Below are 19,623 nucleotides of genomic sequence, written 5' to 3' on the forward strand. Positions count from 1 at the left end.
ATAGGAGATCTAGGGTCCATTATACGCTATGTGGAAACAGAAATTGAGGAGGAGGTCAGGCACGAAATCCGGTCCACTCCTCTAGATCCGCTCCTGCCTCCCCTCTCCGCGCTTCACACAGAGAGGACCGAAGCCCTACGATGTCCAAAAAAAGCCCTTCGATGTCCAAAAGAGCATTGAGGGCATAGTGGTGGTGGGGTTACACATGCAAGCCTTGTAGCCCCGCACGCAAATAGACTACTTATTCCCTTCTGCTCTTATAATCACGTGATACTTCTTCCAGACTTCATGCGCGGGCAAACGTTGCGTGCGATAACTCGTGCGATTATAGAGTTGCGAACGAGTGTCTTGTCGATTGCGCTACAATTATTGCTGCACCAACGGCGTGATCCGACATATAGCTGCGCACTAACATAGCGCTACAAAACAGCACGCGAAAACAGCGCTCACTGCTAACGCACGGTTCGTTCACACTCGCAATGCGGCGCGAGTGCTATAATTTAGCGCAAGTTCGGTGGTCTTATACATAGTGCCATTATTAGCGGTGAAAGAGTTGACACGAGCTCAACTCCGGAAAGTGCTAATTGGTAGCGGTTAGGAGCACTGCGAGGAGGAAAATATTTTCTAGCGCCATATAGCAAATCGCTATATGTCGGAACAGGTCTTTAGGCACAATGCTATTCATCTGTACTGACACCCTTCTAGCTATTATTGCGCCATAATTATCCAGGAGGAATGTAGCCAATAATGGAAACACGACGCACCTTTGAGAAGTTGACCCATTTTTCGAAGATGCACGAATCATCACGGACATGGAACTCGGTCTTAAACTCCCGCACTGCCAGGTTGATGGACACGGCAAACGCCGGCACCGTCGGCACAACGGCTTCCAGGCCACGGACGCTGTTCTTGAGTACAAGCTTTTGGGAAGGCTCAGAACCGTTGGGAAACGTGGTTGGCACCCAAACGACGCACGGGGTGACGGTCCAAGTGTTTCGGTGGACCATGAGTATCAGCACGTCGACGTAGCTACGTGAAGTTGAAGAGGGGATTAGGGTTACCGCCAGTAAGTGATATAGCGTAGCAGACCGGGTGAGTTCACTGTTTCGCACGGGTGGAAGGGTTCGCTGTTAGCGACACACAGTGGCAGTTTCGGTGTCGCTTGGGTGTGCCTCGGAGGGAAGCTACCGCTGTGTGTCGCTAACAGCGTACCCTTTTACCCCTCAGAGACAGTGAACTCACCTGCTTCCGGCGGCCGCTAGGGTGTCTCACCGAAGAAAAAGTACGCCGCTCGCGTGTTCCGTAAGCTTTTGTCCCAACCTGGACGCAGTTTAAAGAAGCGCCCCCTACATAAACTTTCCGCTTTTAATGAAACTTTTTCACATACGCGTCGTACCCTAGCGGCTGTCCAGCGAGCCACGCTCGGAGCGCGTCATAACAAATCCACGTGCGTAGCACAAAGGACCAAAACCGGTGCGGAGTGGGTCCGACGAGCTCGCGCCATTCGTGCGGCATCCCTCTGGACCCCACTTCTGGCGTCTCTATACTGCGCTATCTATAATGAAGACGAAAATAACACTCTCCGGCGCCTCAAGGTCATGCACATAAGCCGTTGTGAAAAAGGTCCGTTGCGGCGTATTGCCCTTGCACACGGTGGATGATCCTACACGACCTGTAGCGCGAGTGGGGCAAGATCTTTTATGCGCGAGCCGTAACTGAACCACCGTAAGAAACCCCTCAGCTCTTAGGGTGCTGATGTCACTCTGATGTGTCCTTCGCAACTAGCGCCGTGGGGTGTTTATAAAGACAAATGTTCAGTCAGAAATGGATCTTCGCGGCCACTCCCCCACGCTGGTGCTATGCCGCGCGGACCCCATTATGCCCAGGTGGGTCAAGCTGCCGTAAAATCAGCGTCAAACAGCGGAGGCTGCCATCTTGTGGAACGCAGTTGCCAGACCCGGAAACCCGAAGTTCGCCAGTTACGGCGGCAAAAAACGCTGCTGTTGTCTCTTTGTCATATTTGCTTAAACAAACGAATTTCTTGAAAAATGATGCAGTAAACATGTAAAAGTTTGTAATAACTAACCCATGTTGCCTTCGACATTCTTAGCGATTGTTGTAACGCTCGCATTGTAACGCATGCACAAGCTAGAATGATAGTTTCGGTTTCGTGGTTGCGGGTTTTCGCGTGCTACATATCTATCATATACAGGCACATCTGGAACTATATGTTGAGCCAAAGTGTGTCTGAAATTTTTTTGATATGTTTGTAAAGGAGGGGGAGGATGGAACGTTCAACACACCGCATAACAATACTGCTAAGGTTGATAAATGCGGACGTCCAAAGATCACGAAATGTGACCACACCTCGATGGCATAATCCTGATGTGAAGCCTCCATGGACCAGAGGAGAAGGCATAGCAAAAAAAGAAAAACAAGATATCTACCAAAATGTTACATATCAATGACCTGATATGCTTCCTCTTTTCCTCTACCGTGATTACTCAAGCAGCTCAGTTCTAAGATACAGCAGTGACAAGCTCTCACCCTCTTCCTGCACCAAAACGAGTAGCCTACACTAAGTGTATATTGGTATGATGGTTGACCACAGTGGGAACAGCATACTTCTGCTTATGGAAAGCAGTCCCAATATAGCTTATCCCTCCTTATTGGAGAAAATCTTCTTCACTGTGATCAGCATACATACAGGCAAAGCGCATATGTTGCTTCGCAACCACTTGTCATCTGTGCATTTTAGATTGTCGTATAGAGGCAATGCTTTGGAAGTGCACAAGTGAGATATTTTACTGAAGGCACAGTGCGCGTGATGTCAAAGTTCCTCGGAACGACGTGTCAGTCAGACACAGGTAACGATCATGGTACATGACAGAGCTCATGCCAGATATGTTGTACATGTTGTACATGTCCATACATAAACAAATTTTACTTCAAGACAATAAGTAGTTACGTCCAGCACAGTAATGCCAATATGTGTGCACACATTTTGTGTACGCAATGACGGTGTGCATTTCACTTCTATCAAGTAGGAATTGTTTTTGTGGAAAAAGCAACATATGGGTGGGTGAATATGAATTTCGCAGATATTAGTAACGTGTAATACAAACCATTTACTTATCTTTTACAGCTGCACAGATTTCTTAATTGTATGAATGCCTCAACTCATGTGAAAGCGAAGCAAACAAATTTTGTTAAGAAATCTGTAATCAGTGATTTACAACAAAGTAAACTTAATTTGTGCACATGCTTTGTGAACGTAATCACTGTTTCACATCTTACGTCTCATATAGTTAAAAAAGATAAAACCCCCTGTGCAGGAAAAGACGAGAACGGAACACAGAAAAGATGAAGACGCCACACTGAACTGCCAACCAAAGAACTTTTATTTTGTGAAACATGCCTTAAATACATGAGACCTCCTCTCCCCCTCTATTCCCACTCATGTTGGACTTCCTGTTTACTTCACAAAGATAAATACAGGGGTTACTGACGCAGTTACTACCTGCTTTTTTTTATCTCATGTGCCTCTCGAAAGAGAAGGCTACTTCGTTTTTTACACCTGAACAAAATTTTTGTTTTTTGAAATTCTGCCTGACATCCCACACATAATGTAAAAACCCCGAGACTAGGGAACACGAAGGGACAGACAAAAACACGATGTCTTTTCACACAAGTCACTCACGTCAAACACGAAGTCAAGTCAAACGAACACAAGTCAAACACGAAGTCACGTTTGTGTCTGTCCCTTCGTGTTCTCTAGTCTCGGGGTTTTTACATTATGCATCATCTTCACCAGCTCTCTTGCTTCCTAGCCATTTTTTCATTGTCACATCCACATGTCAATAAGTGGTCCCCCAATGCACCGTATCTATTAGAGGTATTAGTTGAATGTTCTTTTAAACGCGTGTTCATGCACCTTTCAAGTAAAAACAATTGAAAAAACCCCAGTGCTTTATCAACCAGCCAAAACACTCGCTATGTTTATGCACCTTGATGATTCCCCGATATATACCTTATCACACTTTCGTGGTATAGAGTAAACTGTATGAATATGGCATTCTCCAACTTTCTTCCCGTGATCACCAACCAGGCCAAGTTTTAACCGTGTTTCATATCATATCTAGTCAATCATGCTTTCTGTTAATTCATGTGAATCACCAATCAATCTTTTTTCATGTTACGTCAATATGCTTGCATATGTGGAGAACTGAAAGGTATATGCTACGTGTGAATATGAATGTCATCAGATTGGACGGTAGGAATGGTCTTTTACGATACAGCTAAACACACACCGTCCTTAAGCCCCTTTCTTTGAATGTGGAAGGGGATGACGTGAATGATACGGTTGCAAAAAGAGGTGCATGAAAGCTTCCACTTCCAAACCAGACTTTTAAGAGAAAAGTTACATGGTGGTTAAAATTGATTCATGGAGTACCTGCGTGGGATTCGAAGTGGTTATGCAACTTGCCATATCAAATATAACCGATTACCAAATATATATTTGCGAATAAATCCAGTCTACCATTATCATACACTGTCTGTTATCATTCCACAACTCAGCCGCAAAAATATTTGTTGTTACGAATAGCGTTTGAAACAATTTCCATTGGCAAACCTTCGCAACAACCCTTTGAGGTTCGTTGCAGAAGAAAACTGTTTCACAAAGCACTTGTGACAGAAAACATTATTCACTTGCGAAAACGAAGCTGCCTATTTCAAGCGCTGTCGTTCATTGGCATTCACAAAACATAATCTGCGCACCACCAGAGAAGTGTTTTAGCCAACATACGCAGGACGACGGGCATGAATGTACAAATATAGTCACTTCTTCGCACAATGTCGTCGTAGAGAGATGCGTCGTCGAGTTACGCTGGGCACCTTCTACATCATCCAAAGCAGCCTCAGCTGGCTGGCGAGCATCACAATATTTAACGAACATCACAGTCCACAGACACAACTGCACAGAACGCACATGATCGTACATCCGCAGTGATTGGAAATACCGTGAACACATCCACACACCCAGAAGCGACGGCAGCCATAACTCAGGCTGGATTGGATACGGATTGAAGTGGCTATTTTGAGAAATAGCATGCTCGGTGCACATTGTTTCCAGATAATTTCTACTTCAGTACAAATCTAGGTGGCGGATTTTGCAATGCTGGCAACAACTGTCCCACAAGATGGCGATCCCCGTTGTTTTACGCAGGGAATGGGCCGAAATACATGGCAAGATGGCGACTTTGACCCACCTGATTATGCCACGCCAGGAGTCCGCTCACGGGATCGCGCTAGTCGCGCTGCTCAACCCAATACACTGACTTCTCAGGGAGTGCTCGTAAATTTCATTGCACAGTGATACCGCAAAAAGATATTTCGTCATCGTGCATGGCGGATCCTTGGTGAATGAAGTGGCCTCAAACAAAGGCGCAGTATTCTTAAAATACCCTAGACTCGATACCTCGCCTCACTTCTAGTTAGAGTAGGAATGATGCGTCTCTACATTTGAGCATTTCGAGTTCGACGACATACCGGCGGGGGCTACCGTGCAGTATATTCGAGGAAAGCAAAAAGGATTTCGGACAGGTTGATTTGTAAAGCGCGAACCGGTCCAGAGGAGCATCTAGAGTCGGGTGCACAGCCGAGGGCTGTTTAAGAATACGGCCCACGTCACTCCATTGCTGCTCTAAATGTCCACCTACAGCGTCGGCAAGTTCGAGCAAGCAATAAGTGAACAATCCAGTATGGAACAGGAAAGAACAGTGGGATCATATCGACCACTTTGTAGTCGATCGAGCGTAATGTCATGGCTCGTTGCCTGACTGAACATCCCCTACGGAGGGAATCTACACGTATAGGAAAAAAATAAATAAATAAATAAAGCTTACGTTGCGATGTCGGTCTTGGCCCAGTTTGTGTAGCCTTCAATGATTGATGCGCCGTACAGAAGTATCATGTGTTTACGTTTCTTAAAGGAGACCGACCGCATTTTCTACGGAAAGGAAAACATAAGGAAGATTCACCCAGTGTCTTTCATCAAACCAAGTACGCGAGTAACAAAAGAAACCGTTGCAAAAATGCCGTAGGAAAAAAAAAGAAGAAAATGACAGTCGGGAACACAATGTGAGGTATGTATACGTTTCGCGATGGCATATAAACTTTCCATAAAGTTTCCTGAAGATACGAGACTAACCAACATGCTCTGCCAAACAGATCAGGCGTACCTCCATAAAGGTAGTATGACGTTGGAGAGAGTGCTCTGACACCACATCATTAATAATGGCCAAACCATCCGTTTTGCTCAAGGCAAGCCACGAAGAAAAGACATTGGCGAGGTCTTCCAAGCCTTGCTTGCTCTGATACTCTCGAGCTTCCAGGCTCTTCGGGTCAAGGGCAATCGCGATCCTGGGGCGATTGAAGTCGTAGTAAGATGCGTCATAGAAGTCAAAGAAGTCGTTAAACGGAGTCACTGCATCAAAGGCGAGGTCAGTAAGAAAAACGATCAATGCATAATGCGAGGCACTTACTGTTGTGCGTGGGTCTGACGACATAATTTTTCGGATCGAACATCACTTCTGTGTAGATTAAGATGTCGCAGTAGTCTGCCGGAATGGGTCTGGGTATTTTAGGCGATTTTCCAACAGTGCATATTAATGGGTCTGGAAGGAATGGTTCAGTAACCTTACGAACACACTCTATGAACATAATTTGCAAAATGTTACGCGCCTCTTTGAGAAAGTGCAAAAGCTAGCCAGTGCTTCGGTTGGGGTAAGATTAAGAAAGCGAAATAAAACGAAAATGTTCTGGTTGGTCCCTAAGCTACAGGCATGGAAGGCATTTAATCTTTCATCGCCTAATGTACAAGCCTATAGGTCCTCCGGCCGGCATAGGAAAATATTGCTCAGTATGTGCCCTTCCATAGTCAGCACATCGCGGGGGCAATGGCCTTATCCCACAGATTCACTCATGCCTCGTTGGGATGTCGTACTCATCGCATCAGTGACTTCCCCAAGCAATGACATCACGTCTATCCTAGAGTACGTGTCATAGACCACATGATCGCGCTCGTGCTTCTCCTGGCGCACTCTCGCGTCATCCACACAGCTTGCACGTAAACCCAAGCAGCACAATGTACTGAAAGTAGAGTGCAATAGGGGTGGACGGCATGTGTCTTATCAATGTTCTTTAGCTTCACGAGTCTGTTCAAGGCCTTCCACCTACCCGTCCACCCCTACTGCACTGCCTTTCAGTGCATTGTGCTGCTTGGGAAGGTCCCGTGGTACTCAAGGTCCCTCTTGCACTTCAACTCATGGACGCATTCGTCGTTGTGTTACGTTCACACTAAATCAGTGAACCCGCGAAAGTCGCGAAATGCCGGTGAACCTGTCACGTTCACACAACAATCCTTCAAATCCCGCGAACACCGCGAAGGTGCCTGTAGAGGAGGTGGTGTTCCCCTACATGAGTCCAGACCGGCGGTGATGGAATGTCCCAGCGGGCAGATGGACGTGGCCTCACACTAGGACGGTGCCGGTAGAACTGCCGTGCCAGCGCCGTAGCGCGTGGCAGCAGAGGCGCGTCGTCGTCGTCTTCCACGGGCTGCTACATCACTCCTCCCCTCAGACGCGGAGCGGTGCATGCGGTTGAGGCCCGCGTCGATACCATGAAGAGGAGAATGAGGACGACTCGTGGATGGTGGACGATTGGAGATACGGCTTGCGATTGTGGCTGTTGATGCAGCAGCAGCGGGATGGCGGGAACAAGAGCGCTGCGATGCGGGTGGGTTCCAGTGATGAGATGTGAATGCCGATTGGTTGAGTGGTTGGGTTGAGTGGTTGGGTCTCGCGAGCGCGAGGTGGCAGGGCACAAACAGGGTCATGTGGCCAAAGGCGATGTTGGTGCAGCTAGTGCTGCTACATGCCGAAAGCCGCAGCGCGAGAGTAGAGATTGCTTCTACTTTGGCCGGGAAAGACGCGAGTCTTGACCAATCGGTAAGCTCCACGAGCGAGAATGTTGGGAGAGCAGCTGCGTGGACAACAAACACGGGGGGACTCGTAGGCAGGCTCTAAACGTACTCTAACGTCCGCTGACAGCGAATCATTGTAACGGAACATCCTTCAGGATGGAATGAGAGTACACGTAAGACACCGTAGGCTGCCGTAAGCGCTGTAATGTGAATCAGGAATCAGCCTTCAGGTAGCACTAAATGTTGTACGATAGCAAACGCAAGAGGAGCAGAAACGTAAATACGGATCAGTTTTTGAATTGGAGGACGGAGTAGCAAGCCATACCGTCTGGCTGACCACTCTAAACCCATAATAAGGAAGGAAGGAGGACGGTAGTGCCGGGGTTCCCGGCGTCCGGAGCACAGTGTGACCGAGAAGGTCGCCAAAGCCGTAAAGCGGTGAATGAGTTAACCGCGTTTGCGGCTCTCGATGATGTAGTGTGAACGTAGCATTCGTCACCAAAGCACTAATACAAATCCGGGTTGCGGAGTTGCCCCTCCGGAGTTGGAATGATTCCAGATTTAGCAGAGCCCGGAATGGAATTTGAATGGAGTGGCGGAAACTGTCCTAAGAATGGAATGGTCTGGGTGCTCTGTAGCCAGTTTTGGTTTCAACTTGCTGATTTCTGCCCTCGCGCCCCTTGCACCGCACCTGCACACGGTCAAGAGCGAAATAACCTTGCCTTTGTGCTTTTTCCGTGCTTGGTAATGCCAACCTCCTGTAGCACTGCTGGACTTGCCAGTACGGTTACCGGTCCTTTTTGAGGGAATTAACGGAATGGAATTGGGTTGCCAAGCCATTCCAGGAGTGGGAATTGATACCTTTCATTCTGAGGAATTGAAAGGAATGGAATTACCACAAATCTCCATTCCTCGGAATGGAATGGGAACTGAATGGGAGAACCCATCCCGCAACCCTGATACAAATCTTCCAGCATATTGTTTCCCGGTGATGATGTGTGCCCCCACTACAGTGGCGCAGCCATCTTATACGGGGCTGAGGATTTTAATCCATTTCCCCCTTCCTAAATACACTATGAAAGGTACACAAGTTTGAGGACCCCCCCCCCCCCCGGCTACGTCACTGCCAAACTATTACTAGGATATCACTTACTCTTTATGTGATATCTGGTGCTTGTATGCTCAGGTATTGCTGGAAGAGAGAAGATGTTAATGGAGCAGGCAAGCTATGGGTAAAGGTTGTCTTACATAGGCTGTACTTTATGGCTCGCAGCCGCGACGCCGGAGGCCGTGCGATGCAATTTCCGCTAACGTCTTCGAGCTCTGTGCTATACGTAGCAACGCAGACTTTTGGCAGGATGCCGGTCATTCCAATCGTCTGCGGAAGAAATATAATATATTTCGTCGCTTTAACCTTCAGAATCTCTGCCTCACATTGACGGCTATATGTACAATAACTTGGGGCATAACTATTGGAGAGTACTATTTGCTGGCCGAGCTTTGTCTTCGCCATCAATGTCAGCTTCGGCGTGCCGCGAGTCATACACCGACTTGCCACTTTGCCACGGCTGGCACTTTGCCATGGTGTATTGTCCCTGTGATTGGTTCTTTCGTTCAGCACGGGATTAGTCCTCAGAAAGGAGCATACAGTGAACCCTGGTTAATATGACCACACAGTTTCCCGCACATTCTGGTCATAGACGGAATTGTCATATACTAATGAGAGACTCACCTCTCCGCTCGTCACAGAGATCGCATCTTTCCAGCCATTATTACGTGTACGATAGCAGCAACATATGCAGAGAGACCGGATCTCATGGTCACTGCCTTTTTACGTACTACAGTGCCTTGGCGGTCCGCAACAGGTCCAACAACATCAGGAGTCATCCCTAACCTTGGCGCTGTGCTTTAGCATTCCCTGGCGCTGGCCTCCCCCTGGGTCTACTCTGCGGTTCACGTGACTCGGTCATAATGAGAAGATAATACCCTTGTTGTACCCTACTTACAACAGAAATGTCGGCCATAGTCGGAAAAGCGGATTGCCATACTGACAGGAGGATTTGCATGGCGGCAGAATGGCTCCGAAGAAAAAACAGTCATAAAGCGATCATGTCACACTATCGGGGGTCATACTAAAAAGGGGGTCACAGTATATAAGGACTTATTCGTAGGAAGCAAGGAAAATAAATGTGGGATGAAGACGTCACCCATGTAATGTGCTTGCAATGCCACGCCTGGGTAACAACTTCCACTCGTCGTTTTGACAATTCGCGGGGACATGTATGCTGAACGACAGCGGCCACCACCACGGCGCAACAAGGTGTCCCTTGTGACACCTGACAACTACAATAAATGTGCGTGTATATATCGCTGTTCCACCTTAATATTCCGCGACACATTACCTGATCTTGGTCGACAGGATGTTTCACTCTGGTGCTTTTACAAAGTTTCGAGTTTGCACTAGCACGCGCACTCACCTTCATGGCGACCGTATGTTCGTTCTCGTAGGTGAACATGTGCAGATGTCCGACCATGTACGCAGCCACAGCATCGCTGGCTGTGTATTCCCTGAGACCCATCGGACAAGTCTGTTCATGGAAGACCATTTCTGTATGAATTGATTTTGTTTTGTGTCCTGTCCTTCGAAGCGTTCATCCATCACTCATGCCACTTTCCTGAGACACAATGCGAAACGTAGCATGGATACAAACCACCACAACATGGTGCTTCGTATTGTGCTGAGCTCCCAGTTAACTCCATGAGCGAAAGCGTTTCATGTTCTGGCACTAGAGAGCACAACTAAAAGGCTGCAGGTACGTGTGTTCAGGATGCCACAACTTTTTCTGTAGTGACGGGTGACGTCTGGTCGGAACAGATAGCAGTCTTCTAGCGTATTCCATTGGGAGAGCAGATCTTGCCCCTGGCTGGGTATAGGGTTTGAGTGCGTGCTTCCGGCGGGGTAAAACAGGTTTTGCTTCGTCAATGGAATGCTAATACTCGTAGAAGGTGCGAAGCGCATGATCCCGTGTTTTCCCGTGTTTGCTTTGGCCACGTGTGTCAAAAACTCGTTGCTCTTTGGAGCAAACGTTTTGCCCCTGCTCCTCCAATGAAACATTCAACGCCTATCCCGGTTCTGCCAATGGAATGCGCTCTTCGTTAACCGCGATATTGCATATCGCACGTGCCCCGGATAGTTGGTATGAACAAGAGCCATGCATAGAAGTTCGATCTTGTCCCTGACCGTGCCCAGGTGCCGTCTAAGCAAAAAAAAAAAAAAAGAAAAAGAAATGCGCTATACAATGTTCGTTCCATGCCGGATTGTACTAATTCCACGCAATGAGAGAAACGAATACACTGACTTGTTCGTATGGGACATGCGTCATCCCATCACACCTGTCGCCCACGTAAGCATCAGATGCGGTGCCCTGCGGAGACTTACAAGCTTATTCGGGAAGAGGGGAGCGGTTGGAACTTACCGTGAACTTCAGCGCAGCCAAGCTAATCGTGAAGCACATAAGAGGAAGGCTCCTATTGGTTTTTGATAGATTCTCCATAAGGAGTGCCGCCTCTGTCTGGAATATAATCCATTGTCCGTGAGAAACGCCGGTTATATCCCGAGTTCGAGGTAACTCGTTACTGTAACTATAGATCCGTTTTTTTTCGTAACTTGTAACTTAACTCGGTACTCTTGCGCCGTGGTAATTTTCAGAGCAACTCGTTTCTTTTTCAGGTAAGTTCCGAGTTACTTTCAATTCGCTTTTCCATCAGTCCACTTATTTTCTTGCTTTCTCTCCGGTTGCTGTTTCATCGAATTTTATACCACAGAACGTGATATTCAATCAATGACAGTATTCTACTCAGGAAGGAAGTAAGAACCGCTTCCATTGAAATGAAGCTGAGCCGTTGTGCACCCACTGGGGGGGGGGGGGGCCATATTTAATGCAAAGTAAAAAAAAAGGAATAAGATGCAAAGCGCTCGAATTGTTGGACATAAACGAAAACGACCTTCAATAGTTACCACCTAGGTGAACATACCGTCTGGTAAAGGGTGTAAAAGGGTGGTAAAAGCAATTATCGTATATCCAAATTGCTACAAAAAGGCGTACGCCCCCCTCGCTCGCAGAATCAGAAGCGGTAACCATATCATTCGTAGGTAGCAGGTAGAACTTTGCAACCTTTTCGGCGCAACATATGCGACAACTATTACCTCCTAAGCGGTTTAACTGCTCCACCCTTTTTTCTGAGAGTGTGGCAACTCAAGGTATAACCCAACCGCTCACGCACGCTGCATCTGTGTAGTGCTATTTTGTGTCAAAAGTAACTAGGAAGTAACTCTCTCTTTTTTAAGGGACTCCGTAACTGCGAGTTACATGTCAGGCTGAAGAAGTTCGTTATTAACTAAGTTACATTTTCCACATGGTAGCTTAACTCGTAACGAGTTCTTTTTAAATGGTACCTTCTCAATCTATGGTTATATCCGGTCATCTCTGGTGCTGATGCCACGGAGTCACACCGTCGAGTAATATAGCGAGATTTACAACTCAGCATCACACACCACTGTCATTGCCGGTGTGCCATTACAGAGTGAAACCTGCATACCGTCGTGGCGGCATACTGATGAGGGACCTGAACGCTCCCATGCCGCTGCCACGACAGGTACACGGGACATGTGCACCACGATGAAACGGATGGATGATGTGCAGCGTATCAATTTTTTTCATCGCCATGACACAATTTATTAGTGAACAATCAAGATGTATCTACGGAAAAGCATGCAGCCAGAAAACTCTTCCAATGTCCTCTGCTTCCTCTGGCACGGCGCTGTGCATGCGGGGACAAGCCAGCACCTCAACCTGCTGAATACATGCTTTCATCTACTGTTATGCTTCGAATCGAACCTAACGTCCATGTGAGTGCCTAAGAGATTGCGGATTTTCGAAGCCTATAGCTGTCACGTGGTATAAGAATGCCGACTGGGTCACATTATTGGCCGCGACAACGAATGGCTTTTCACGATTCGTCCGGATACTCTCTTCGCTTACCACACTGGAGAGGATGAAGTTGTCCATTTCGTAGCTTGCTGCGAACTTTACCGTACAGGGTTTGTCTACGGTGTCGTTGTGGGTAGTGAAGATAATAGCGTCCACGTAGCTGCGCAAATCCAGATCATCGTGCTTACCACTTCAGCTTCCTTCCGTTCCACCTGTCCTCGACTATATGTAGGGTTTATTCTCTAACGTCACCTCGCCGCCATACTGTAGGTACAGGTCCCGACAAAAGTTTACGGAACACGCGAGCGACACCCTCGGCACGACTCCTCGGTACGACACCCTAGCGGCAAGCGGAAGCTGGCGAAATAAGGCCAGTTCACTGCCTCAGAGGTGTGGACGACTGCGCTCTTAGCGACACACAGCTGTAGTTTCGGTATGATTACTGTTGCATGTGCCCGCGAAGTGAGTTGGACTTAACTGCTGTGCTCGTCAACAACTCGTGACTCACGTCAGTTGTTTATCAATCAATCAATTATCAATGTCAGCTTCAATTGTTTATCAGCTCGTCAGGCGTCGTCCATAATAAAGCAACTGTTTACCAGATACCTTTCTTTCTCTTGTCTACATATCATGGCTTTCGAATAAAAGCAATATACCGTAAAGTGTTGCCACTATGATTCATCCTTGTTATCACGATGATAGCGGCGAGCTCCCTGTCTCAACAATCGGTGAATCACGTGTTGTTGGCGAGCACAACAGTAAAATCCAACTAACTTTGGGGGCACATACAGCAGTAGTCATACCGAAACTACAGCTGTGTGTCGCTAAGAGCACAGTCGTCCACCCCTCTGAGGCAGTGAACTGGCCTGATTTCGCCAGCTTCAGCTTGCCGCTAGGGTGTCGTACCGAGGAGAAAATACACCGCTCGCGTGTTCCGTAAACTTATGTCGGGACCTGTACCTCGAAGTTATATCTCCCGCATTCGTTCGCTGCCGTATGCTTTTTGAACGACTATTAACGTCGCAAACGTGGAAATTACTCGGATATGCTAAAAACCAGACAGCATAATAACTTTGTAACGTCAAATATACGGTGAGTGCGGTAGGGGTGACGGCATGGAAGGATCTTCAATATGGCGGCCGATGGCGGCACCATAGCTCGGCGTTTCGGGCCTTCGAAACTGACGGTCACAATCATCTGATAAGGCGTGAGTTCGTGCCCCGCTACCCACTCACGTGATGGTCGACATGGCGTATCGGGTAGCTCGATCAGGCCAACATGTTAGCACGCTCACCAGATAACATCACAAGTGTGATGTTACCCGGTGCGTAGTATCCTAATATGCGGCATGATCGAGCTCACCGATACGCCATCTCGACCTTCACGTGTGTTCGTGGCATGGCACGAACTCACGCCTTATCACATGATTGTAATCGTGAGTTTCGAAGGCCCGAAACGCCCAGCTATGGGCAGCATGTCCGCCTGCTAGAGCGACAGTGGCGGTCTCCTACGGATGACGTCATGCGAATAAGCCGTATACATATGGAACGAAGGCAACTATATACCGTTTCGAAGTGACCCACTCAGCCCCACAAGACAAGATCGGTTGAGTGGATCCGATTCTTATATCTACAGGGTGCTCAGAAAACGTGTCATAGAATTATAATAAAAAAACTACGCCACCTAGAGCCATGCAGTTAACGGGATTTGTACTCACTAGATTTTTGCCACCTTCCGATGTGAACATGGTATAACTAGGGTTCCACGTTTTCCGTTTTTATTTTTGGGCGGATTCGGCGTATGTTTATCGGTGTTTATCGATTTTCACGAAATCGGCGTTTTTCGGTGTCTTTTTTTTCCTGGCGTGTACGTGGTTTACCCGACAGTTATCGGCAAATAGAAATTACAATGTCATTTCAACACGACTCTCATTCAACATGGCGTCGTTCGCAGGGATGACGTTTTACAGCTAACGGAAAAGTAAAACTGACATTTTTCACGACCATCGTATTTTACTTTGGGGTTTTCTGACCTGAATTGCCTGGGCACGTGCAGCAATTTATCTCTGTCATCGTTTCTGGAATGTCCCTCTGTATTCGGTGTTTTCCGATTAAATCCGAATGAGAGAAAATTGGCCCGCCGTATGTTTTTCGGCGTTTTTTTAATTAAAACCAAAAAGGCGGAACGCTTACGTAAGCTTAATTATGTAAAGTTTCGCCCACTGAACTCTCGAGCGAAGTCAAAGTCACGTTTACACCCCAGCATGATGAAGAGCGTGCCGAATTAACTAGAATTCATGATAATCGACAGTGGCGAGCTATCCCATCGAAAAAGTTGGCCGGACATCATGCTCTCCAGAGCACCCGAACACAACGCGCGAGGACCTTTTGAGCGCAACTGCTGTCCGTTCCTGAAATTGGGAGAGGGTAGGTATGATCCCAACCGAAGTCGGACGCGATAGGCCATGCCTGTGTTATCTCTTTCCACGATGCCGGAGTGGACTGGGTTTCCAACCTCGTACCAGCTCCGGTGGCGCAGCGGTAACGCGTGCGCTTGGAGACTGGGAGGTCCGCGGTTCAAATCCGCGGGCCGGCTGTGCCGTCTGGGGTTTTTCCTGGGTTTCCCTCAGATGTGTAATAGGCGTATGCCGGCACAGTTCCCCTGAAGTCGGCCCATGGACGCAGCTATCCTCCCCCCGAGCGGATTGCGCTCGGTCTTCCACTTCACCCTTTCCTCTCCTCCTCTCCACCACCTTTCCCTTCCCGAGAAACATGCCGCCTAATCAGGCAGGCAGACCTCTCGGGTTCCTCCCAACGACACTCCTCCTCCTCCTCCTCCAACCTCGTTTTCTTCGGACTGACAACGATTGCGCTGAAAAATTGGTCGCGCGCTATCCTCTGGGAGCTCCGTAGAGCATGACGTTCGGCTATTTTTTTTTCCGCTGGGATAGCTTCTCAATATTCCTGTCAATTTTTCTGAAATTTTGATGAAGTTCGGCACGCCTTTCACATAGGTGGGGTGAAAAAAAAAAAGTGACCTTTACTTGGTGAATTTCCGGGTTCAGTTCACAAAAAATTACAATTGCACAATTAAACTTATGTTACATCACGTTCACAACAGGAGATGACAAAAACCCCATTATTCTAGGAGGTCTAGCTTTTAATTATAATTGAAGGACACAATGGTTGGAGAGCTTGCGCACACGTTACGTAAACACAGTCCTTGGTCGACATATATCGTTTTTTGCCGTGAATTTAACATTGAGTAGAGGACGCGCACTCAGGAACAATAATAATAAATAAATAAATAAATAATATTAGTAATAATTAATATGTCGCTGATAATGATCCGCAAAAGGTTGTTTTTTGGGGGGTGGGGGAGGGGACATGCGACTTACCTGAAAACTGCTCCTCGCGACCAAATGAGCCATCGGATGCTGAATGGAACAGCGATGAAGATCTCGAATTCCGTGCGGTTCGCCAACTGCATCGCGTACCTCATCCGCTGCCGGAACAATGTACCATTCAATCCACACCGTATGACGTCTACAGCAACACTCTAATATGTACGAGAGATCGCCGATGATACCATATCTCACGCTATCGATGTCAAAGTATAGTCAAAGAGCCTTGCTTGAGCACGCGATTTTGGTGCGACAAGAGGACATCTAATCAACAAGCTGTTGCTTTCTAATTATGCTAAGCAAAGCATTTGGCGGACGTACAATAAACAAACCTAATTCCATCTTCCTTCCATCTTCCTTAGGGGATCCGGACAAAATGTCCCCGGACAAAACGTCCCCGGACGAAATGGTCCCCGGACAAAACGTCCCCGAAAATGTCCCCAGATGCCGTCCGGTTGCACAGCCGTTGGTAACTCAAATGTGACAAATGTTTTTCATACTATCATGTGCAGGGTTGATTGATTTAAATCAGACAAATTTAAGTCACCGATTTTAATCGCGATTTAAGTCATGAATATTAATCAAGATTTAAATCACCTCCCTTATGTTATGTTTGAATTCGAATAGTAACATAAAACTGGAGACGCTGGGGAAGATGAGACTGAGCCTGGAAATATAGTGACCCCTTCAGTGGCTCTCCGGCACACTGGCAAACATTTGGTTACACATGGCTGGTGGTCATTCCACGAGCGTAGACTTTTCCAGTTATTTTTTTTCCTATTACTATTCGGTGTAATTCATAATATATTGTTTTCAAATAGATCTCCATTTGCATTAGCTAGTAACTGTTAGCCGCACTGTTAGAAGTCTAGACGCCCTTCTTGGTATGTGCTCAAAAAGTGATTTCGCTACTACGAGGTGGCACACGGAAGCCATGAGGTGAAGATCTGTCTTAGAAGACAAAAATCAACTCAGTGATTTAATCAATCATATTTAAACGAAAAAATCTGAATAATTTGATTGTTTTAATCACGATTTTTTACAACCCTGATTATGTGGAGGTTGCGCATCTAGGCCGTCAGAGCACTTTGACTTCTTATTTACAACGTACTGCTCTACGTGCGGTTGGGCCCCGTCGGAGGGTCTTGTGGGTATACCCGCATTACCCGCACGCCATTAATGCCAGTACTCTGTAAAGTGAAAAATTTCGAAAAGTAAATAGTTGGTAGCTATTTTTCAGAACTCTGTTTGCGATGCAAGCTATGCATTGCACGACGTTGCATTGCATGAATATTGCATGTCGAATATGGTGCTCACGTTACTTTTTAAAATACTTGCGGGTAAATGCGTGTTGCGGACGCGGGTGCACATGTGCGGGTCGCGGGTGGGTGCGGGTAAGGATTTCGGTACCCACGCTCACCTCTATATACTTATACACCAAAACGCATATTTTTGCGCTTATTAGATACGCCCTTTAAATAACACTTATTTATACTGTTTATACATTTATAATTGCAATTGATTTAAGCAATTGCTCCTACTTCCATAATTGTCCCACTCTGCGGCACGCTGCCCGTCAGTTAATTGGGCGTAGCTCTTAATTGGGTCGTAGTTGCAGTGATCCGAGAAGTTGGCCCAGGACACAGTGTCTCCACGGGGCATTATGCCGCCGAACAAGAACGCAGTTGAGGACTGGCAGACGGCTGAGTGACGGCAGCTGGGGACATTTTGTCCGGGGATTTTTCGGTGGACATTTTGTCCGGGGACGTTTCGTCAGGGGACATTTCGTCAGGGGACATTTCGTCAGGGGACATTTTGTCCTACACCCCGTTGCATCACAGCGCAGTTGATCGCACTGTTCGAGCAAAGCTTTTACTTTGACTGTCGTGAAACGAGAGTAGGTTTAGGACCTCCCTGGCCATGCCCATGGCCATGGGACCTCCCTGGACCTCCCTGGGACCTCCCTAGGACCTCCCTGGCCATGAGACCGTTTCCCATCGACGCCACTTACCAGCAGGATTGCCGCCTGGGCAGCAAAATCCGCCTGCGAGGTTTGAGTGAAGCCGAAAGCGACGCCGTTAAATCCGTTTTCAATCATGAACGAGATTATTTCCTGAACGAAGCTGTAAACCCGTCGTCCTGCCTTCCACTTCGCCGCCAGACTGTCGGCAGACATCATCATAACTAAGGTCGTCGTGCCCTCCTTGGCAAGTTGCCGCGCGTCGTCCATGAGTGAGGCTGCAAACGAAGAAACCAACGAGGCTACAAACCAAGGAACCAATGAAGGGCTGTGGCTATCAGCCAGACATGTACGTATCTTGAGTATTGTATTTGAAATACAGTAATTTAAATACGTTTTCCAGTGTTTTGTGTCTCGCTAATTTAAATACTTTTTGAGTATTTTCTACTCAGTATTTCAATTACTTTCATTATCTTGGTCTCAGACTCGTGAGGATTTTTTTTCCCCGAAGTGCCCTGACTTTTCCCTTCTCCTCATCCTACCGATGACAGGTCAGGGTAGGGAGCTCACAATTTGTGTTCTCTCTGCGTGTACGGAATAGCAGGATGCACGTTAATCCTCTTGGATGTTCCACTCATGCGTGGAATGCAACCCTCCGGTGACCCAGAAACAAACCGGGACTTGTACCTCTTGCCGGTTTCCATGCAAGAAATGGCTCTCAAGTCGATGGTCTAACCGCTTGTGGAATTCGGTGAATTCCGGACCTGCTTTTGGGATATGCCATTGACCAGATTGGTGACCTCCTTCAGTTTTGGAAGATACCATATAGGGAGACGATTTGTAACGGTTATTTTCTGTCACTGTTGGCTGCGCGCATGATCACATCTCAGGATGGAGACCCACATGAAGGCTGCGCCTTTACTTCCTTGGCCTTTTATCTGAGGCATATTTCGAATTTGCCAAATGCGTTGCCAGGGATCCGGACAAAATGTCCCCGGACAAAACGTCCCCGGACGAAATGTCCCCGGACAAAACGTCCCCGAAAATGTCCCCGGACAAAATGTCCCCAGATGCCGTCCGGCTGCACAGCCGTTGGTACCTCAAATGTGACAAATGTTTTTCATGCTATCATGTGCAGGGTTGATTGATTTAAATCAGCCAGATTTAAATCACCGATTTTAATCGCGATTTAAGTAATCAATATTTAAATCACCTCCCTTATGTTATGTTTGAATTCGAATAGTAAATTAAAACTGGAGACGCTGGGGAAGATGAGACTGAGCCT

General features: G+C 47.3%; 1 protein-coding gene across 2 annotated transcripts in view; it reads right to left on the reverse strand.

The window, feature by feature from the left end:
- LOC135388024 (uncharacterized) overlaps positions 1-19,623 on the reverse strand; it is a 108,266-nt gene that overhangs the window by 37,025 nt on the left and 51,618 nt on the right. For both annotated transcript variants that reach the window (XM_064617301.1, XM_064617300.1), the window contains exons 59-70: positions 18,390-18,616; positions 16,373-16,479; positions 13,027-13,135; positions 11,461-11,556; positions 11,344-11,409; positions 10,462-10,572; positions 9,233-9,362; positions 9,138-9,176; positions 6,546-6,677; positions 6,243-6,487; positions 5,907-6,010; positions 765-1,029 (exon numbers count right to left, since the gene is read on the reverse strand). In XM_064617301.1, the coding sequence (XP_064473371.1) occupies positions 765-1,029; positions 5,907-6,010; positions 6,243-6,487; positions 6,546-6,677; positions 9,138-9,176; positions 9,233-9,362; positions 10,462-10,572; positions 11,344-11,409; positions 11,461-11,556; positions 13,027-13,135; positions 16,373-16,479; positions 18,390-18,616 (1,631 nt within the window). The remainder of the gene's footprint in view (positions 1-764; positions 1,030-5,906; positions 6,011-6,242; positions 6,488-6,545; positions 6,678-9,137; positions 9,177-9,232; positions 9,363-10,461; positions 10,573-11,343; positions 11,410-11,460; positions 11,557-13,026; positions 13,136-16,372; positions 16,480-18,389; positions 18,617-19,623) is intronic.

The sequence above is a fragment of the Ornithodoros turicata genome, chromosome 3 (genome assembly GCF_037126465.1).
Source record: "Ornithodoros turicata isolate Travis chromosome 3, ASM3712646v1, whole genome shotgun sequence".
Taxonomy (NCBI): Eukaryota; Metazoa; Arthropoda; class Arachnida; order Ixodida; family Argasidae; genus Ornithodoros; species Ornithodoros turicata.